Source organism: Dunckerocampus dactyliophorus, chromosome 13 (assembly GCF_027744805.1).
Source record: "Dunckerocampus dactyliophorus isolate RoL2022-P2 chromosome 13, RoL_Ddac_1.1, whole genome shotgun sequence".
NCBI classification, from domain to species: Eukaryota; Metazoa; Chordata; class Actinopteri; order Syngnathiformes; family Syngnathidae; genus Dunckerocampus; species Dunckerocampus dactyliophorus.
Genome location: NC_072831.1, coordinates 9,419,373 through 9,442,653, shown reverse-complemented (window position 1 = coordinate 9,442,653; position 23,281 = coordinate 9,419,373). Strand labels below are relative to the sequence as shown.

Sequence of the window (23,281 nt, the reverse complement as noted above, 5' to 3'; positions counted from 1 at the left end):
AAACGTGTAGTGAGGGTGTGCTGGGAACGTTTGGCAGAGTCTCCTGTTCGTCGAGTCTTCAGCTCTCACCTCCGGCAGAGCTTCTCCTGCATCCCGGGGGAGGGCGAGGATATCGAGTCCGAATGGGCTCTATTCCGTGCCTCCATTGCTGAGGCAGCCGATCAGAGCTGCGGCCGCAAGGTGGTCGGTGCCAGTCGTGGCGGCAAGCCCCGAACCCGATGGTGGACACCAGAGGTCAGGGCTGCCGTCAAGCTGAAGAAGGAGTCCTATCGAGCATGGATGGCTTGTGGGACTCCTGAAGCAGCTGACGGGTACCAGCAGGCCAAGCGGCACGCGGCTTCGGCGGTGGTCGAGGCAAAAACTCGGGTGTGGGAGGAGTTCGGTGAGGCCATGGAACACGAGGTTCTGGCAAACCGTCCGGCGCCTCAGAAAGGGGAAGCAGTGCCCGGTCCACACTGTTTACAGTGGGGACGGGAGCCTGCTGACCTCGACTGAGGATATAGTTGGTCGGTGGAAGGAATACTTTGAGGCCCTTCTCAATCCCACTGACATACCTTCCATAGAGGAAGCAGAGACTGAGGATACGAATATGGACAGTTCCATCACCGTGGCTGAGGTATCTGGGGTAGTCAAAATGCTCCCCAGTGGCAAAGCTCCGGGGGTGGACGAGTTTCGCCCTGAATTCCTCAAGGCTCTGGATGTTGCGGGACTGTCTTGGCTGACACGTCTCTTCAACATTGCGTGGAAGTCGGGAACAGTACCTCTGGATTGGCAGACTGGGGTGGTGGTCCCCCTTTTCAAGAAGGGTGACCGGAGGGTGTGTTCCAACTATAGGGGGATCACACTCCTCAGCCTCCCTGGGAAAGTCTATTCCAGGGTGATGGAAAGAAGGGTACGACCGTTAATCGAACCTCGGCTACAGGAGGTGCAATGTGGTTTTCGTCCTGGTCGTGGAACACTGGACCAGCTCTACACCCTTGCAAGGGTCCTGGAGGGTACTTGGGAGTTTGCCCAACCGGTCTACATGTGCTTTGTGGACCTGGAAAAGGCATTCGACCGTGTCCCTCGCGGTGTCCTGTGGGGGGTGCTCCGGGAGTATGGGATTGGTGGCGCGCTACTACACGCCATTCAGTCCTTGTACAACCGGAGCAGGAGCCTGGTTCGCATTGCCAGTAGTAAGTCAAGCCTGTTTCCGGTGAACGTTGGCCTCCGCCAAGGCTGCCCTTTGTCACCGATTCTGTTTATAATTTTCATGGACAGAATTTCTAGGCGCAGCCAAGGTGTCGAGGGAGTCCAGTTCGGGGGGCACTAGGATCTCATGTCTGCTATTTGCAGACGATGTGGTCCTGATGGCCTCATCGGGCTGTGACCTGCAGCGTTTACTGGGACGGTTTGCATCTGAGTGTGAAGCTTCTGGGATGAGACTCAGCACCTCCAAATCCGAGGCCATGGTTCTCAGTCGGAAAAGGGTGGATTGTTCCCTCCGGGTTGGGAATGAGGTCCTGCCCCAGGTGGAGGAGTTCAAGTATCTCGGGGTCTTGTTCACGAGTGAGGGAAGGTTGGAGCGTGAGGTCGATAGGCGGATCGGCGCAGCGTCTGCAGTAATGCGGTCGCTGTACCGGACCGTCGTGGTGAAGAGAGAGCTGAGCCGGAAGGCAAAGCTCTCAATTTTCGTTCGATCTATGTTCCCACCCTCACCTATGGTCATGAGCTTTGGGTCATGACCGAAAGAACGATACAAGCGCATATCGCGGATACAAGCGGCTGAAATGAGTTTTCTTCGTAGGGTGGCGGGACTCACCCTAAGAGACAGGGTGAGGAGCTCGGTTATCCGGGAGGAGCTCAGAGTAGAGCCACTGCTCCTTCACATTGAGAGGAGCCAGCTGAGGTGGCTCGGGCATCTAGTCCGGATGCCTCCCGGACGCCTCCCTGGTGATGTGTTTCAGGCATGCCCAGCTGGGAGAAGGCCCCGGGGAAGACCTAGGACACGCTGGAGGGATTATGTCTCACAGCTGGCCTGGGAACGCCTTGGTGTCCTCCCGGTGGAGCTGGAGGAGGTGGTCGGGGACCGGGAAGTCTGGGCTTCCCTACTGAGACTGCTGCCCCCGCGACCCGGACCCGGATAAGCGGAGGAAAATGGAATGGAATATTGCAGTATTTGTCTTATTTTGCACAATGTTCATTTGTGAAATGTGAAATCCAGCGGCATCACAGTAAAGGAGGCATCATCTGTTCATTCATTACACAACATGTCACCCGACATTAGTTTGACGAAAGAGCTGCTGCTGATATTGGTATCGGTTGTTATCGGTACAGGTATAAAGTGCTGGGTAATATTTATATATTGAATATCAGTAATATATTCAGTAAGAAAGCCGATATTGAGCCTCTCTACTTTATCCATCCATCCATTTTCTATGCCGCTTCTCCTCATTAGGGTCGCGAAGGCATGCTGGAGCCTATCCCAGCTGACTTCGGGCGACAAGCGGGGTGCACCCTGGACTGGTCACCAGCCAATCACAGGGCACATATAGACAAACAACCATTCACACTCACATTCATACCTATGGACAATTTAGAGTCACCAGTTAACCTAACATGTTTTTGGAATGTGGGAGGAAACGGGAGTATCCGGAGAAAACCCACAAGAACATGCAAACTCCACACAGAAATGCCCTAGGGAGAATCGAACCAAGGTCTTCCCAAACTCCAAACTGTGTGGCCAACATGCTAACCACTAGCCCTCTCTATAAAGTACTTTATATCCGACCATATTTAGGCAAAAATAAACAAGACCTTTTGTTGTCAAAGCACCACATCAGCGGCCCTACAATACACTTATGGTATCACAACCATCACTTTGATTGAGCCCTAATCAGCGGAGGCGAGCTAAGTGATTAATAAAAACAAAAAAATAGTCTAACTAATTAGCAACATACATCACAGCTAGGACCTACAAGCTAATTACACCTGACATTAAATACTTCACTTTGTTCAAACATGAGCATTTCATGTCGCTTTGGATCGGGAATCAAAGCTTTTGAAACATGCCGGCGGATGATTGACTGCTGAGTGGCGCACAGTCAACAGCACGTAAGCCAATAAAAAGCCATTTGTCTGGAGCGTGGGCCAAGTGGCATAAACAGATTAGGAAAGGACATTAGCTGTGTAACTGGGTTAGCAAGGACATCAGCTCTAATGGCCCAGCGTCCTTCACAAAGACCTCATGCTGCACTAGGACCAGAACCAGTGACACTTACTGGAAGCAGTAGGTTCTACCAGTCACCAAATCACTTTTTCATGTCACTGTGACAGATGTCCAATCTCAGTCCAGCCCCCAGGACACGTCACACAGCATGAACTACAACAAACAGGTTCTGAATGGACATACAAGCCCACACATGGACAGTGTCCTCGTCTCCTTCCCTGAATACACAATTTGTATGTCCATCCCTGACCCAAATCCAAGGCCAAACCCTAACCCCAACTATAATCTAGCTCCAACCCCAACCCTCAAATATCCAAAGAAAGTCAGCAAGTAAAAATCATGGTTTCTTTTTGGGTGCTCTATGAGTTGTTAGAGGGAAGGTTACTTAAGTCCATGACCTAAATGTGACCAACAAGCATGTGGACATGGCTTATAACCATGCTGATCACAGAAGTTTAATGTGGCTCATTAGCAGCAAGTGAAAATGATCGCTGTTCATAAATTAGCTTCTCCTCACAACGAGACAAAAACCCACCGAGGGGAGTCGGATTCAAAACCGAGAGTCTCAGCACGGCCGTGTTGGAATGAATTGTAACGTCTTTCAGTCAACACAAACAAGGAACTATTTTCTGTCATTACAACACTTTGTGGGATAACAACATCCCCCGCAGCGCTCTTGTGTATGCCAACAAAATAAAAGACTATTGGGGTTTCCAGTAATTGTTTCCATGGTGATTATTTTCCCTCTTTGGGTTGTGACAGCGCGCAGGACGAGCACGGCGAGAAGGAAGAAACAAAACACACGCGTCGGCCGCTGAAAGCAATTTCCTCGTCTAAATGTAGTTATGCAAAGCCTGCGGGCATCATCAGCATTTGGTAATTAGTTTTATAATTACGTCGCTTTCCCGCTCGCTCTGCCACTCTATTTTCCGCACGCCCAGACGGGAGAATCAAAACATCTCACACGCCCAGTCCGCCAAATCACTTCCTGGTTAGTTAGCACCAGCCTGCACAGCGAGTGGCTTCAGTCTTTAGGCCACAGAACCCTGCTGAGTTCTACAGTGGTTACATTTGAAGTGTACTGACATTCCAACATGACTGGTTATTGTGTATCCTGTCCATGAGGAACGTTCCACTGTAAAAGAACTACAGCTGTCTTTGGATACAGGACAATCAGAACCAGCATGAACCAGTATCCTTGGACACGAAGATGTCTAATACAGTAGTGCTAAAAAAAATACCTGTGGGACCCACCTTAAATTACCCTGTCCCACTTGATGCTGCAGTTTTTGACTGCACCCTGCCTGATGCCTCTGGCCCTGACTCCGCCTTCATTCAGGGGCAGGAGGCAACAGGTAGCAGGGGCCTGGCGAGAGCGGCGACTAGAGGCGTGTGTCGGGGTCACCGTGTTCCCTGAGTATAATGGAGGAAGCCATTAGCCCGGCCAGCACGCTGCTACGCTGCACGCTGCCAGCAAGCTGCTACAAAGAGACGAGATGGATCATAACAAGACGAGACTCCCGCCACTCTGTCTGTGCCGCGCTCAGACGCAATCATGGCCGCCGTCGCTCTAATTGACTGTCTGCTTTATTTTTTTCTCTTTGTCCTCACTCCTCTTCATCCCTCTCACTCTCTCCTTGCTCGCTCTGGCAGCATTTAGTCTCACTGAGACGCAGCTTGACTTTGTGTAAAGACGACGTCTGAGTGCACGGGCACACACAAAAGAAGTCAAATAGAAAAATAATGTCATACTCTGCTTGTAGTTTAACCCCTTGCCATTCCGGAGACCCGCCGGCGTCTACTATTTTCATGATGAAGTTGTTACGCCGCCCCTTGTTTTGTTTGTATGCCTAGGAGTGTTAAACGTCATTGGAAAGCTTAGTTTGTAGAGATTGGACTGATGTACATCATTCCAGGATATGAACATAACTGCAGGCTTGATAAACACAAATGTTAAACCAGTCACAAACGTAAAAACCAATGAAGCTTCACAGTACAACAACAGCAGATAAAAGGCATACAAAAATGATCCTGTTATGTTGGCAATGGTCCAGGAAATATAAATAATTATTCCACACCAAAGCACACTCGGTTTGGCTGATAATTTTCATATACCGGTACACCAGTATAAATTCTTGCAATGATAAGAAAATGTGGGTATAAATGATCATTTTAAAAGGAAAAAAGCAGAGCTGATGACATGTTTTTCCTGTGAATGTGCGCCGTGGCGCACTGTATTGACGCATTGCCTCACATGTACTATAGCATGTAGGGCCCTATGATTTCCACTTTAACGGAATCGCGGAATTGGCCAATAAAAACGAAATTCACTGTTAAAAGCGGATTCTCGCGCAAATTTACACTATGTGAATCATCGTGAGGGGAAGGAACATTTGTGTGGGGAAGTATTTACTCGGCGGACCGCTCAATTGTGGCGGAATCTCATTTCAAACACTAAACCACCTCATCCCAAAGTAAACATGTTAGCATTGTGATAAACAGAAAGTTGGTGGAACGTCCTCTTACGGAGCGTGAATGGAAGCTAGCGGGGTTAGCTTAGTTTAGGACGTTAGTGCGGTTGTGTGTGTGCGACTCAGGCTGGATGAAAGGGTGTTAATAGTGTTAAAAACCGCCTTTAGAAGGTCGTCAATAGGTTTTCTATGCTCTAACTACAAAAATATTCCATTTAAAAATAAGGATTCCTACTTCGTGGAAATACACTTGTCACGGTTGTGTCTAGAACCAATTACCCGCCATAAACAAGAGATGACTGCATACCTAATAAACAGATAAATAAGTGAATGATGAATAATTAAATGGAAAACATGGACTGAGCATCAACATTGCATCTTTAACGTTATTTCTTTCTGGCTTTACTTTTTTCTGGCTGAGGGAAAGAAAAAGGAGACACAACATGTCCAGAGAGCGCTCTCAACCTGTGGGTACCTGCGGTGGGCTTTTAACAAATGTCAAAAGAAGAGAGTAGGGAAAGAAAGCCAAAAGCCCACAGAAGCAAAAAGGAGAGGAGTGGTAGTCCCTTATGTAGCGGGGGTCTCCGAAAAACTCCAGAGGATCTTATGGCAACACAAAATTCCTACCTATTTTAAACCAGTAAATACCCTGAGACAAAAATTTGTGCATCCTAAAGACAAGGCTCCAAACCAAAAACAGAGCAATGTGGTCTATTCCATCCACTGTAAAGATGAGGAATGCAAAGAGCACTACATTGGGGAAACTAAGCAAATGCTCCAAAAAAGGCTTTATCAACATCGCAGGGACAATTCTAGTGGTCCTCAGTCAGCAGTACATCTACACCTTAAAGCAACCAATCACTCTTTTGAGGACAGCGAGGTAAAGATTTTGGCCAAAGAAAACAGATGTTTTGAAAGAGGAGTAAAGGAAGCTATTTTTGTCAAACAACAGAACCCATCATTGACTCGGAATGGTGGTTTGAGGTTTAATTTGGACCCTGTGTTCAGCAGGTTACTGAGACCAAAACCCACAGCACTTAGTCTTGCAAATGAGGTGAAGCCAGGGCCGAGCCAGAACAATAGATGCTAACGAGCCAGTATCAGAGTCGTTCATACCCAACTCAGGGAGCGACACTTCCCTTTTATCGGAGGTGTTAATAGCAGGAAAGGATTATACCAAGATTCAAGAGATTCAAGATTCAAGATTCAAGAGAGTTTTATTGTCATGTGCATGGTAAAACAGCAGTTATACCATGCAATGAAAATCTTATTCTGTTCATTCTCCCAAGAAAAGAAAGAAAACAAATGAAAGAATAAGAACATAAGAAACATAAACACATAAACATAAATACCAATAAATTAAGCAACAACAACAGAAGAGACATTAATACAAGTAAATAATACAAATAAATAAATAAATAAATAAAGTGCTATGAGTGTGTGTTGCGTGCGGCGTGTGCGAGTGCTTCGTTGAGGAGCCTGATGGCCTGTGGGTAAAAGCTGTTTGCCAGCCTTGTGGTCCTGGACTTCAAACTCCTGTAGCGTCTGCCTGACGGTAGGAGTGTGAATAATGAGTGTTGTGGATGTGTGCTGTCCTTGATGAGGTTGTGTGTTCTGCGTAGGACTCTAGATTTATAAATGTCTTGCAGTGAGGGGAGGGCTGCCCCAACAATGTTCTGTGAGGTCTTGATCACCCGCTGGAGTGCCTTCCTATCACGTGTTGTACAGTTACCATACCAAACAGTGATGGAGGCGGTAAGGACACTTTCGATAGTGCATCTGTAGAAGCAACTAAGGATTTTGGTGGACATGCCAAATTTCCTCAGTCTTCTCAGGAAGTACAGTCTCCTTTGGGACTTCTTCATAATTTGTTGGGTGTTGTGAGACCAGGTGAGGTCCTCGCTGATGTGTGTGCCAAGGAACTTGAAGGTTTTCACCCTCTCCACCTCAGTCTCATCAATAAACAGGGGTCTATGCGGCTCCTTTTCCCTTGTTCTTGGGTCAATGATCATCTCTTTAGTCTTATCTGTATTGAGAAGGAGATTGTTATCACGACACCAAGCTATGAGGTCCGCCACCTCTCTTCTGTATGATGTTTCAACACCACCAGTGATCAGTCCGATGACTGTAGTGTCATCCGCAAATTTAATGATGCTGGTGTTGTTCTGGGAGGCCACGCAATCGTAGGTGAAGAGCGTGTAGAGGAGTGGACTCAGCACACACCCCTGTGGGGTCCCAGTGCTCACAATTCTTGAGCTGGATGTGCGATTGTGGACTCTGACTGACTGGGGCCTGCCTGTGAGAAAGTTAAACACCCAGTTACAGAGGGAGGGAGACAGGCCAAGTGTGAGGATTTTATTTGTGAGTTTGTGGGGGCTGACTGTATTAAAAGCAGAGCTATAGTCTATAAATAGCATTCTGACATATGTGTCCTGGCCCTGTAGGTGAGAAAGGGCTGTGTGGATGGCAGTGTTGACTGCATCATCCGTGGACCGGTTCTGGCGATATGCAAACTGTAGAGGGTCCACAGTTGCCGCCGGGATGCTCTTTTTGATGTGGGTCATGACTATTCTTTCAAAGCACTTCATAACAATAGGAGTGAGTGCTATAGGGCGATAGTCATTCAAGCAGGTCACGTTGCTCTTCTTGGGTACGGGCACTATGGTGGTGGACTTAAAGCAGGTACCACTACTCCGCCCAGGCTTAGTGTAAGGAACCAATAGGAGGAGGGTGTTGGCACACCAATTCCGCCCACTCTTACTGTATTTAAGGCCTAGGCTACCAGCACTTATTAGTTCGCTGACGAAGCTCTTCGGATGAGGAGCGAAACGTCCGACACCTTCTTCACAGAAGTACAGATGACATCTCAAGAAGCATTTTCCTTGGCTGGCTTTACTTTGCAAACAATTCTGACAAAACAGTGTTGGAAGACAAGATACAGTATCAGGAAGCATGACAGAAAATAACTGAGAACCACTGACTTACACACATTCTGACTGTTTACTGTGGGTATGAACTTTTAAGGCCTTTTTAGACGCAACATCCTGAAATTAGGAGGGGTTAACATACAGTATCTCACTTGCGCACACAAGTGCACGCACACACACAAAAATAAGTACCTTTGTAGGTCTTATAAGACAGAAATGACATTATACAGTGTAAAGCAACAATCATATGAATGAAGCTCTGTGTGTGCGTTTGTAGCATGCAAGTGTGCGTGTGCGTGTGCGAGCGTGTGTGTGTGTTGATTGTAGACTGGCTCATGAAGTGTGGCATTTTGGTGTCTGCTGCTCTCTGCATGCATAATGAATAACCAGGTGTTGGAGCGGGTCACACATGCAACAGATTGTCTCACACACACAGACACACACACACACACACACACACACACAAAATCATCCCCACTGCTATAAATTCACACATAAACACATCAACCAGCATTCAGTCACACGTACGTGCACGCACTTGCACACACACACCACACAGAGAGAGAGAGAGGTGTGGGTGTCAGGCTGCTCAAAGGTCATGGTTGTTTGTGTGTGTTGGTGCAGCAGATGTGGAGAGTCTCTGACAGGAAGTGAAAGCTGCAGCACTAAACTGTAGAAGAGCAACTGATGGGTCAATTAACGCAAAGGTCAACAGGGGGAGGGAGGAGGGAGTCAAGGAGGAAGAAGGCTGGAGAGAAAGGATGAAGTTTGTTCTTCCAAATTTGACATGTGTGTGCATCTTTAAATGTTGTCATGTTTTGTCTCCGAAGACTTCCTGACCAGACCCAAAAAATAAGTAGATATCGGTGCCTCATTTGTGTACTAAATCAATGCTTATTATTAATAGTCATAAATTAATAGTGACTATTGTGAGTGAAATGAGGTACAAAACTGAGGTATAGTTACAGCCGACTGTTGTGTCAACTGACTGTCGTGACGGTGTTATGCTTGACGGTATTTTTTGTTGTTTTGCACAAATGTGAATATCAAGCTAAAATGCTCAGACAAAATGCTGGAAAGTTTGGCTGTATTTCACCTACCAAGATGCTGACTCAGCCACCAACAAGTAGCTGAAGGTGATATTGTACAAGTAACGTATGCACGTTTATCGCGGTTAATTGGTTCCAGACCCTTCCGTGATAAATTAATTACCACAAAGCAGGATTCCTTTTTTATAAATGAAATATTTTCATAGTTAGAGCATAGAAAATCTGTTTCCGACCTTCTAAATATGGGTTTTAACATTATCAGAGCATGAAATAAAACACCTATTGTCACCTTTAGACTTGTATCACACAATACAGCAGACATAAGAGTAAATAAGCCATTTAAGATATAAATAAGACTCGTACTCGTGTGTGTTGCTGTAAATGCGTTCAGTGCTAGAGGACAGGAAGCGACGCCGGGGTTCAGAATTGTAAGTATTTGCCGTGGGTTACGACTGCAACAGTAGCCCGTTTTAGGGATTATTGTGCCTGTTGTGAGACATTTCAAACCTGCAATAAAAGCCTGTCGTGCCGGTGATCAAGTCTGGTGCTTGTGTGTCTTGCCAAACATTACAGTAACACTACTGACACCTAATGACCAGTGTAGAATACTACATCTCAACACCTTTGAAAGCATCTTCTGAATGCCTTATACAGTGTTCCCTCGTTTATTGCAGGGGATAGGTTCCCAAAATAGCTCGCAATAAGTGAAATCCGCAAAGTAGCCAACTTTATTTGTTTACAATTATTATACATGTTTTAAGACTGTAAAACCCCTCACAATAGACTTTATACACTTTTCTCAGACAGGCATTAATATTTTCTCACATTTCTCTCCTGTTTAAACACTCTCAAAAGTTGAAATTTTGTTTGAATTTGAATTGATCAATCTACTAGAAATTATTAAGTGATTCACGCGTATTCACTCTGAGCATGCCTCGTCCTGGCGCCGTTCGGCTGTAGCGTTTTGCATCCTTGTTAAAACATGTTGCTCCTGCTGTCGTCGTCCTCCTCGTCCTACTCCTTCCTTGAACCAAAGATTCATTTAGCTGGTTAGTTTTTTCTTCTTCTATTGTTTATTGGCAGTTAGCAAGCAGCTCACACAGTTAGAGAGTTGGTCAGCGACTATTGCCCACACCAGGAAACGGGATGAAGAAGATTGATTTACAATGGTCTACAGCCAATCAGAACGCAGAACACAATGGGCGAGTTCTCCCTTAGCCAATAAGTTGTGGCTCTACTGTATATTTAGCTGGCTACTGTCTACTGTGGTTTTCTAATATGCTCGTACAGGCACATAAACACATACTGAGACTAGGTGAAGCCGCACACGTCAACTCTCACATGAGTATACAACGCCCTCTACTGGTAGCAGTAGTACCTACAATAACAGATACATACAACAGAGCATCTATAGATCACTCTAATACACCACAAGGACGCAAAACACAATGTGCATTTACAGCGTATACGCTGCAAAAAAAAAAAATGCAAAATTGCACTTAAAAACAGTCAGGTGTAATCAACACCAAATCCGAAAAAGGTCTTACTTGTCAGGGATATGCCTTACTGTGGGACTTGGTGACTCCACCTCGTCTACTGCCCCCCTGGACTGTGGAGTCCCCCAGGGATCAATCCTGGGGCCCATCCTATTTGCTCTATACCTAATCCAACTTAGTACAATTTTTAGAAAGCATGGCATCTCCTATCACTTTTATGCAGATGACTGCCAGATCTACTTACCAATTACAAAAAATGACCATGCCCCCCTGACACTCCTTCTTGAGTGCTTAAGCGACGTCAAGGTCTGGTTGGCTCAAAATTGTTTGAAGCTCAATGAGGGGAAGACAGAAGTTATCCTCCTTAATAATAATGGCCCCCTCTTGGACTTGGGCCCCATTGATAGTGATTTTAAATTTAATAAACAAATCAACACTGTTGTAAAATCCTGTTTTTATCATCTTCGGCTTCTTTCCAAAGTCAAACCGTTTTTATCATTGCGACATTTTGAACAAGCTATGCACGCTTTTATTTCATCACGTCTGGACTACTGTAATGCCCTTTACTTTGGAATAAGCCATAAATTACTCTCTCGCTTACAGTTAGTCCAGAACTCTGCAGCACGGCTTTTAAAAGGAACCAAAAAGAGGGAGCATATTACCCCAATTTTAGCTTCCCTGCACTGGTTCCCTGTGCGTTTTTGAATTGATTTAAAGATTGTTTTGTTTGTTTTTAAGGCTTTGAATGGGCTGGCCCCTCAGTACACTCCAGCGCGCACATTGAGGTCCGAAGGCCAGCTCCAACTGGTGGTGCCTAAGACCAGACTTATGACCACGGGAGACCGGGCCTTTTCTGTAGTTGGCCCAAAGCTGTGGAACACTCTCCCCCCTTGTGTAAAAACGGCCCCCACAATTGAAAGCTTTAAGTCTCGTCTTAAAACCCACTTTTATTCTCTGGCTTTTAACTCGGCGTGAGTCGTGTGGTCCTCTGTGTCTTTTATTCTTTTTTTAGTTTTAATGGTTTTATTTATTTTAGTTTTTAATTTAATTTACTTTGTTATTTTTTACTTACTTCTTGGATTTTTTGCTTTTATTGTTTTTACTTTCTTGTTTTAAATATTTTACTGTTGTATGTTTCTTTGTTTTTATTTGATCTTTTAGCTTTTACTGTAGTAATTTTTACTTTTACTTATTATTTATGGTTTTGCTAGTCTGTGCAGCACTTTGGAAACAGAGTTTATAAAATGTGCTATATAAATAAAGTGGATTGGATTGGATTGAAAAGGTGAACCGCGATGTAGCGAGGGTACACTGTATTTGTATTTGTATTGTATATAGTTCATTTAGCCATTTTTGGTAATGGTACTGTTAATGGTTTAATTCATTTTGAACGTGCATACAAGTTACATTGGAGTACATCACACAGTACAATTCACGGTTACACATCCATCCATCCATCCATCCATCCATCTTCTATGTCCGCTTATCCGAAATCGGGTCCCACCCTACGGAGGAAAGTCATTTTAGCCGCTTGTATTCGCAATCTCGTTCTTTCGGTCACAACCCAAAGCTCATGACCATGAGGTGGTGAGGGTGGGAACATAGATCGAGCAGTAAACTGAGAGCTTTGCCTTCCGGCTCAGCTCTCCCTTCACCACAACGGTCCAACCTTCCCTCACTCCTGAACAAGACCCCGAGATACTTGAACTCCTCCACCTGGGGCAGGACCTCATTCCCAACCCAGAGGGAGCAATCCACCCTTTTCCGACTGAGAACCATGGCCGCTGATTTGGAGGTGCTGAGTCTCATCCCAGAAGCTTCACACTCAGATGCAAACCACCTCAGTAAACGCTGAAGGTCACAGCCTCATGAGGCCGATCAGGACCACATCGTCGGCAAATAGCAGAGACGAGATCCTAAGGCCACTGAAATGGATTCCCTGGACGCCTTGGCTGTGCCTAGAAATTCTGTCCATGAAAATTATGAACAGAATCGGTGACAAAGGGCAACCTTGGCGGAGGCCAACGTTCACCGGAAACAGGCTTGACTTACTGCTGGCAATGTGAACCAGGCTCCTGCTCCTGTTTTACAAGGACCGAATGGCACGTAGTAGCGCGCCACCAATCCCTTACTCCTGGAGCACCCCCCACTGGACACAGCGAGGGACACGGTCGAATGCCTTTTCCAAGTCCACAAAGCACATGTAGACCTTTTGGGCAAACTCCCAAGTACCCTCCAGTAACCTGGGTGTTGTAAGGGTGTAGAGCTGGTCCAGTGTTCCGCATCTAGGACGAAAACCACATTGCACATCCAGTAGCTGAAGTTCGACTAACGGTTGCACAACCTTTTGAAGCAATTACTGCAATCAAGCGCCTCCTGGAACTCTCAATGGGATTCCTGCACATGTTTTGATGTCTTCTCCAAGACTGCATGTTTCTTTCCACAGATGTTCAATTGGATTGAAACCAGGACTCATAGACGAACTCTTCAGAATAGTCCAATGTTTGGACCTTTGCCATTCTTTGGTGTTTTTGGTTGTGTGTTTTGAGTCATTGTCCTTTTGGACCCATCATTTTTGGACCCATCATGACATGGGACTGAGACCAAGCTTTCTGACACTGGACAACACATGTGGATCCAGAATGTCTTGATAGTCTTGATATGTCATTGTAGCCTGCACAGATGAAAGAAGTAGCTCTTATTTCTTCTGTATTGTTTGTAAACATAGGCCTGCTGTGGCTTGACAAAAAGCTTCACATTAGTCTCCCATAAACTTTGTAGCTTGCCAATACACATTTTTTTTTACTTATTTCAGTGACTATTGTGGCTTTTTCTTTTGTTCACATTAGGGTACCAACAATTGTATTCATATGTGTAACGTTTCTCTGTACTGTACCTCAATTGGAATACTTTTATTAGTACTATACTGTGCACACTGTGTACTTAGTTCCTGAGTGTGTGATTTTTGACTGTGTAATGCTGTCCCAAATCCACTTCCTGTCATTGTACACTTAACAGAAATGACGATTGCAGTATTTACACTTTTCCCTCCTTTTTAATGGTGAATTGCAACCCCTCAATGGGGCATTATCACCAACATTTGCATTGCCCCATAAAATACCTGCCAGTTTTTTGTCCTGATTTTTTTGAATTTATTATGACTACTCACGCCATCACTTTTTGTTTAATGGCTTCTCTCCTTCCGCTACGTAGCCAAGATGGTGACTATTGAGGGCGGTATGTGTCCATCACTGCACACTCACCCTTTTGACCATGCTGAATTGCAATTGCCGTACTTCTCAGTGTGAATGCACTTGTGTGCTCAAAAGACTAAGTGTAAGTACGCAAGTTCACTAATTGAGACACAGAGCTAGCCTTTGGCTCACAGGTGATTATTTAGCATGCCTGGAAGGCCACTCCAACACATGACTGGTGATAGATGTTATGTAGTCGAAATGGTAACTTCTGACCACAATTCTCACCAGTTGGTGACTCTGGAGTCAGCATCCTTCCGTTTACTATGCTGCCCCTTACTGGTGTGGACTGGAAATCAACATAAACTGTTTTGTGCATGTGTAGGAAAGGTCTTTCGACAGGTCTTTCTTGTTGTGACCAAGCCTCTCTCATCCACAGAAATAGCAAAAACACACACACCACTTCACAAAATGTACGTGGCTCTTCAAAGTGCTGATAACAATGATGCCATCTGCTGTGACGAGGTGGCCGTATGTGCAAACACACAAACCTCCTTTGGAGATGTCAGCACACACTCGCGCATACACACACATACACAGAAACACACATGCAGGATGCATGCAGAGTAAAAAAAATCCTCTTGTTGCTTGGACGATGAAGTCCACTTAGTTTCACAACACATTCATCAAAACTAAAGTTCCTTCACAAAAACAAAACACTTTAGCTCAGTGGTTATCAACTGGTTTGGCTGCGGGACCCACCACCAGCGACCCAAATTACAGGCATTAATAAACCCAAACTTCTCAAATATATTATATTTAAAGGTACTGTTTGCAACGGTTAGCTGCCCAGGCATTCACATCATGGCGGTGTAGCAAGCAAATAGCACAGGCAAGAACGTGAGATGCATTCAGAAACATTGGGTCATTAGATAATTTTTTTTTGCCCAGGCAAAGACCTGCAACCCACTGAAAACAGCTCCAGACCCACCAGTTGAGAATCACTGATTTAGCTATCTAGCAGCCTTTTGTGTGTGTCTGTGTGCGTGCGTGTGCGTGTAACACACCCTCCCTTCCAGGTTGTCCTACCTTTAACAGAGGTGTTGGGGGGCGGGCCTTCCATGCGCAGGTTCCAGGGTGGGTCTCCCTGGTTGGCAAAGTCCCTCATCTTCAGGTAGCTGATGGTGAGGCGGATGATGGACGCCTTGTCCAGCTGACTGGTGATGGCGCCCGGCAACGGCAGCATCTTGGCCAGTTCGTAAAACTCAAAGTTCTCCTTCCCCCTCCGCGACCTGGCCGCGTCTCGCGACTTCTCCTTCCTCAGCGCCTGCAGCCTGCACGGACGACAAAGCAGGACATGAGTGAGGATGCCGGCGAGGTTGCAACATCCGACTGCAGCCTCACGCTTGTATCAAACAATTGTCAAAATCATGAGTGTTCTTGCTTTGCCATTGAAAGTCTACAGGTGATCGCATCCATCCTGCCCTCAAATGCACGCTGTCAACTTTGTTTGTGCACTCAGTCATCCTTCAACAACAGCAGCGATGGCCATCCTTTCTTATGTTAATCCTCATCATCCTCATCCTCACGTGCCGCTACAAATGAACTTAGCCATAAATCAGCAGCCAAAAAGCTCAGAAGACTTCCTGTTAGCAACACATGCATTTAAAAAGAGCTGATTAATGAAGAAGTGCTGATGAAAGAGAGAAGAGGTTGCTGTGTGTATAAACAAGACAGGGCGATCATTTATTGATGATTGGCGATGATTGATGATGAAGAAGAGTCTCATGATTGTCAACTTGGTGCTTTCCCAACAAACAATGAAAGATACATCATCTTGTGTTTCTAGCTACAGTACATCCCGTGACCTCACACAACCTGCGACCGGCACACATCACCATCATCAGGGGGTGTCCAGCTCATATTTCATTGGCCTGTGGCATATTGGACGAATAAACATGGCCCACATCAGCACATTACAAAGAAGGTTGAGGGACAAAAAAAAATAAAGATCATGAGAACAAAATTAAAATAGCACAGCACAGAATGCATAAAGACCTAAAGTGCTTAAAACTTTATGAGAGGCCCACTCTAAATTAAAATTAATATTGATAATCATCAAATCCCTTGTGGTGTAATGGTACTGTAATGTACTTATATAGAAGCTCTTTAACCTTCATTATATTTCAATTCATGCAAAAATATGATGTTATTAAAATATATATTCAAACAAGATAATATATGATGGTAAGTCGCTACTGGAATTACAGCAGTAATAAAAACAGCAGAGTGGCTTATGCAGACGCAGCTCCGAGAAACGTCTTCTGGACCCTGCAAGCCTCTAGCGCCAGACTGACAACCAGGCTAAAGGCTACACTCACATTCTATCTGTTGTACTGATGAGTATGTATACATTTTATACTTTAAATGTGTTTAATGGTGCTGTCTGTCACGGATACCTTCTGCATGGGAGCATTCGTCATACTTGTTGTCAGCTAACGATAGTGATTTGACTACAGCTAGCCACTAACGTTAGCTATCTTTAGCTGCGTCCCATTTTGCTGTCTGCATCCTTCAAGTGCGCATTTGCAGGGTGCATGTCGTCATCGCGGTGCACAAAGGCTGTCCCAATTCGAAAAAGCTCCAAGGATGCTTAAAATGAGGCTGACGAATGTGTCCTCCTCTGCCATCAGCTCCAGGAGTTCATTGTGACTATTCTTGCCAGCCTTCCATATTCAAAGATCCTTTGCACGCCCAGCTGTGAAAACATATTTCAACACGGTGGCGTTAAGCAGAGGAGAAAACAGCAACTTGCAATGTAAATATGCGTTATTTACTCATTAGAACATGTAACGCCGTATATGTAAAGCTTAGTGTGACATTTGAAACTTAAATTTGTGTTTGTGTGAGGCATATCTAGGGCTAGGCATGCCACGATAATCAATAAGTCAATTAACCACACAATAAATAAAAATAAACTTGATAACTTGATTTGCCGGCCTCGATATATAGACATGTTCATACGTGTTTGGTTTCCTCCTCTCTCTCTACTAAACAGGCTGGATGACAAGAGGATTCACTCTGTGCATCTGTCTCAACACCTGGGCACGTTGGTTCTGTAGCAGAATGAACGGAGTGAGTGAACCCTCCTGTCCGTCTTTATTTATTGTTTTTATTGTTGTGTGTCTTTTTTTTTTTTAACAGAGACAGGGTTATGGTTTCTAGTTACTATTGTGATTTTTATTCATTTCATTTTCATTGGGTTTTTTGTTTTTTGAATTTATTAGGTTTGTTTACTTTATGTTATTTAATAACTTGACATTCCAATTACTATGTCAAATACTCTTCAGAAATTAAAGTGTATTGCTTTTCATATGGTGTACACTTACTATTATACCATATATTATCATTGTATTAATAAAAAAATTGTCTCAAAATAATTTTTGACAACAGTCAATAATATCACAATAATATTTGACAATAATATCGTTTATCTGCAATAATTTATAGGGCAATTATCGTCCAGCAAAATGTGTTATCGTGACAGGCCTGGATTGTGTCATGAGTGAACAATGGCAAGTGAAGATTCAAAATTTTGATACGAAATCGTCAGCGTTAAGCTAGTAGGAGGGTTTGGTGTTGCCCCGCGAACAGCAGGGATCTACTGTATTGCTGTTATCCATCAATTTTCACATGTACTGTTTTACCAGAAAAATTACAGAAAAAACATTAAAGCACATTATTATTTTAGAATTGATTAAGATGGCAATTTTTTATTTATTAATAATTTTTTTATTTAATTGCATTTTTGTTTACATTCAGTCTTGCAAGCTGCCATCAAGGCCAAAGGAGACCATACTGTACAAAATAGGAGTTATTTGGTTATTTGGCTATTATGTGTGGGAAAGGACTATTTAGTTATTGGTTTGCCAAAAGAATAACAAGTCATAAAATGTTTTTAATGACAGATAAGTTTGTTCATCACTGTATGCTGAATTAGTTGAAGGCTGTTTCATGAACAAAAGGTGAAGAATATCCTTAGTTTGGACACTCCTGTTCATGATGTTCTAGAACATCACGACTGACATTGCTTGCATCTTCGTCATAATTTCCCATTTTGCCAAAGCTGATGAGACTTAAGTGCAGACATTACGGTAACAAGATTTCACTTTTAGCTGCTTCTAGCATAAGTTGATTTATTGTTGTGTTTTTTTTGTCACATCAACTTGAGAAGCATCATGTTGACTAACGACTAGTGTGTGTGCATGCGTGAGGAGGTGTGTTTGACCTTGACTCAAGCAGACATATTTATCATGTAGCGGCTGAGTCGGTAATGCAACACTTGTCCTGATCAGTGCGTGTGTGTGCGTGTATGTGTGTGTGTTAAAAACATGAGATGAAACCACGTCATAAAGTTCGGCCGGGTGACTTGATAGCGTTTTAAAGAGCTCGTCTGCGTGCGTGTGTGTGTGTGTGTCGTAAAGTTCAGTGAGGTGGGTCGATGGTTTTTTAAAGAGCTTGTCAGAGGAAAGGAAGATGTGTGTTTTAGTGTGTGTGTGTGTGTGTGTGTGTGTGTAGACACAAAGCATGCTGGGAAGGTCAGTGGGGGGGTTGTGGTTTAACTTCCATGTCAATTGGAAGTCAAACTGCATGGCCATCCGTCATGTGACAGGACACATTGTTGTCGGGTAGATTTACTGTCCACACTCACACACACGGAGACCACCTAAGCTCCGCCCTCCCTGGAAGCCACACCCACTGGACACCCAGGTAGAATTAAAGACATTCTGGGGCAGAAGAGTCCAAACATTTTCACTTTGATATTGTTCATGTTTTCCTGTCTCCTTTATTTTCTGCAATTCATCCAAGAGGAGATAAGAGCAGCGACTAAACAACAGTGGAATAGAACAGGCTAAGCTAAAGTTAGCATGTGCCTCCTTTCCAGCTGTGTATCCTCAAATGTACAAATCTGCTTATCCAAGGAGCAACCTGGAGTGGTTTACGTCACCCCGGAGTACCAAATCCTAGAAATAGTACTTGGTCGTACCTGCTCCAATAGCAGGTACTGTAAAGGGGCCGGGCAAGGGCCAAGGAAAAATAGACACTGTGTAGGACATGGGATCCAAGCAGGAAGCTGATGACAACATACTTGGGTTGCATCGAGCTTCACATGCTGTCCTTTACAAGGACCTCGTGAGTCCTGAGTGGTTAATTAGTTCATATTTTTGCAAAACAAGATGAATGATGATGAAAGTGTTTCCACATCTCTGCATCAACGACTGCTTTGTACATCTCTAATGTGTGAACACTGTCACTCAGTCCCTGAACGCAACTTTGTCTCTTCCAAAAACTTTTGGAAGAAAAGCTTTTAATATGTTGTGTTGGGTTGGAAAAGGTGTTTCTTTCAAAGGCCAAGAAGAAGTTTCATTGTGTTGAGATAATGAAATGAAAAGACATAGAAAGGAGAGCTGGGTAAATACTACATAATCACAATTAATGACATTGTTATATGAATCCCTAGTTTTAGCGATGAACTGGTTCCAAACCCGACTGTGACAAGTGAATGTCCGCGAAGTCGGAATCCTTACTTATAGGGGTGTGCTGATACAACTTTTTCACTTCCGAGTAACTGATTCGATATCAACATGAATCATACATGCTTTTATAATTTATTTTAATTTATTATCGTGTGAAATATTACAATAGCACAAATTCTACATACATTTATGGCTTTTCTGCAGTGTGGAATGTTAGAAGAGGCATAATAAGTGATATTACTCAGACAACAATAGCCAGCAACAGTAGGTATTAGAAAAACCCATTTACTTCTTTATGCATGTGGAGAATTTGATCAACAACGCAGTGGCAGCTAGGCATAATATAGCGAGGCTGGAAGAGCTCAGTGAAACATTTAAACTCGACATTACTCACCACCGACAGAGGCTCGCTTTTTTCTCTTAAAGCTAAAAACTTTTTGTCATCCCGTGGCAGTTTCCTATGTGATGCAACTTCATATTGGCGATGAGGTTGGTCGTATTAAACTTCCCCAGTTCTGTGCCACCATGGGAATCTTGTGCCTTTGCAATCAGCTGCAACGTCTTTTTACTGCCGCACAGCTGACATCACTCCTGCTCTTTGCTACTTTGTTAGCACACCAGCAAACTCTGTTGTTGTCATCACATGGGCTCTAGCCAGTTGCTTTGTTTCAGCTTTGCATGGGTAACGTCTGGAACAGTGGCCCGTGTTTTTATTGGGATTTTTATTAGGGATTGTTATGCCTGTTGTCAAATAACTCTGGGCTCCTTGCTGGGGTTCACAGGTTGCTGCCTGGATAACGGCGAGGTGTACAGGCATGTTCAGTGGACAAAATTCGTGCCTTTTGGTCACTCTGCTGGAGGTGAGGGCACTGATATGATAATAAATTTTTTTCAAAATGTCCTCGCGATCTACAGGCAAAGTCCCAAAAGTCCCAGATCGACTAGTAGCTCACGATCGACGGACTGGCGACCCCTGCGCTAGAGGCTAGCAGGCTCGAGAAGGCCTTTCTCCAAGACACGTCTACATAATCCACACTGCTTGCCTGTTGTCGACTTTCCATCATATACACTCCTGATCAATATGTTGAGACCAGATGAAAAATTACAAGAATTTACATTACATTTACATTTGGTACATCTGGTGAAAGCTCCACATTTCATTTCCACCTTTTAAAAGCACAACTTTGTGGTTGAAAGCTTTCTTCTCTGACCCTCTCCGTCACACGGCTCAAGCTGCCCTGGAAACAAACCCTGACTCTGCTTTGTATGAAGGCCTCGTCTTACAGGGACGGCTGTGACCCAGTCTCGATGATTAGCATAATGACCCATATATCACTAGAAAGCACAGAGTCTCTCTCTTCAGAAACCATTGGAATAATTTACATTAAAAATAACATCACAAATGCTATTGCCGGCTACAGCTTCCATGTTAAAAAATAATTTGGAAACATTCAGCGGGCTGGATTAAAAAGCTTAATGGGCCATACATGGCCCATGCTTTGGAGTATACCTAATGAAGTGTCTAGTGAGAGTGAACAAAGATAACTATAACAGCTGTAGCAACACTGAGAAATAAAAAAAGTTTGCTGGCGGCTATTAAATCATTTGTGGTTTTCCCAAGAGAGTAAACTTACTAATTAGTGCAACATTAATTGATATTTGGAAGTGCCATCATTTACTGTGTGGTGTTTGTTGCTCGAGGGCACTTTGTCTCGTCACTCCGTAAGAGCAGTTATCTCCTCAGGAACGACGACCATGCAGCAATTAGTCCACGTTTGCATGGTCACACGCGCTAATATGAACATTCATCAGCATTAGCGGCTAATAATGTCAATCTGGAGGCTATTCATTACCCAAGATTAATGCAACAACAATTATTACAAAGCGTAGTCATGTGACTGATGTCTTCATAGGGACAACAGAGACACAGAGAGTGTGCATGGCATTTAAAAAAAATACATATAATACATTTTTGAGCTCGGCTGTCTCAATTGGTGCATTATGATGATGCAATGTCTCTGCTGGAGTTCACCAGTGTGTTCTTTTGCATCCTTCACCAAGACCTAACTCTATGGCTTCAAAGCTCATTTTTCCTTTACGGCCACTCTTCTCTCCCAAACCTTCCATGGTGACAAGATACCACATGCAGAATCCTCATTTAAATAGGGCGGGCCGCACCACTTTTGTACCTGTTAAAAATTGTGCATGCAATCATGGTGATGACCCGTAACACGTCCACTAATAGTACGTGCAATTTATTTGTTTGCTCACAGAATTTAGCGCCCGTTATTTGGCATCTTAGTAGATAAGGACCTTAGTCTTTTGAGTGCATAAGTGCAGCAAAATGCAGTGCACTGTCAGTACCCGAATGATGTACTCAAAACACTCAAAAGAGTGAGTGCGCAGTGATGGACACATCATCACAGTCGCCATCTCGACTATGTAGCGGAAGGGGAGGGACTACCAAAATGCGATTGCGGAATCAATCTCCACCTCATTTGGAGCAGGGTATCGATACACGCAATGTTGGGATGCTTCGTAAAGTGGATGCAATTCACCATGAAAAAAGAGAAGAAGAAGAAATTATGCAATCATTATTTCCGGTAAGTGCGCAAAGACAGTAATGGATTTGGGACAGCACTACAGTGCCAACATTCACACACTCAGGAACTAAGTACACAGTGTAAGTACACAGTATACTTATTACAGTATTCCATTTTGGACACAGCAACAGTTTGTTGTGTATGCAGTGTCTCTTTCCAAAGGGACATTGCCAACTGGTAGCCTGAAAGGCATACTATATGTTTTTCACATGATTGTTGTCCACTAAGACAGGTGCGTCATAGGGCATGCGCACACTGTACGGAGCTCTCTGATTGGTGCTTATCTGCCTGTTGTTGTTTTTGAGGGTACAGGTCACCACAGCGGTCACGATGATGAAAGAAGGAAGCAAGACAAGAGGAGGAAGGAAGGTGACAGCTGCACACAAGGTTGAGTTACCCTCACCTCCTCACCCTCCATTGTTCAACTCGACTCATCTTTTTATTCCTGTCTGCATCTTTACTCCTCTTTTATTCCTTTCTCCTCATCTGTCCTTATCTCCTCCCCCCTCCAGGTTCACTGGAGTGGAACAGCTCAGTATTAGCTACCAAATTAGCAGCAGTCCCTTGTTAAGAAGCTGCCAGACCACACACACACACACATACACACACACACACACACACGCACACACACACAATTCTCTTCACGTCCTCCTTTCTTTATTCTCCTCCTGCATTTCCATCATCTCCATCTTGTCGTCCTTTAACTTTCAAACAAAGACAACACCCTCCTCATCCCTGGCGACCTATATCACCTTCTCTTTTACTCACCTCTCTCCTCACCTCTTCTATTCCTCCT

At 44.2% G+C, this 23,281-nt stretch overlaps 1 protein-coding gene across 5 annotated transcripts in view; it reads right to left on the bottom strand.

Moving 5' to 3' along the window:
- The window catches only part of LOC129193059 (neuronal PAS domain-containing protein 3), a 179,858-nt gene that overhangs the window by 78,028 nt on the left and 78,549 nt on the right, over window positions 1-23,281 (bottom strand). For all 5 annotated transcript variants that reach the window (XM_054797664.1, XM_054797665.1, XM_054797666.1 and 2 more), the window contains exon 3: window positions 15,435-15,679. In XM_054797664.1, coding sequence (XP_054653639.1) covers window positions 15,435-15,679 — 245 coding nt within the window. The remainder of the gene's footprint in view (window positions 1-15,434; window positions 15,680-23,281) is intronic.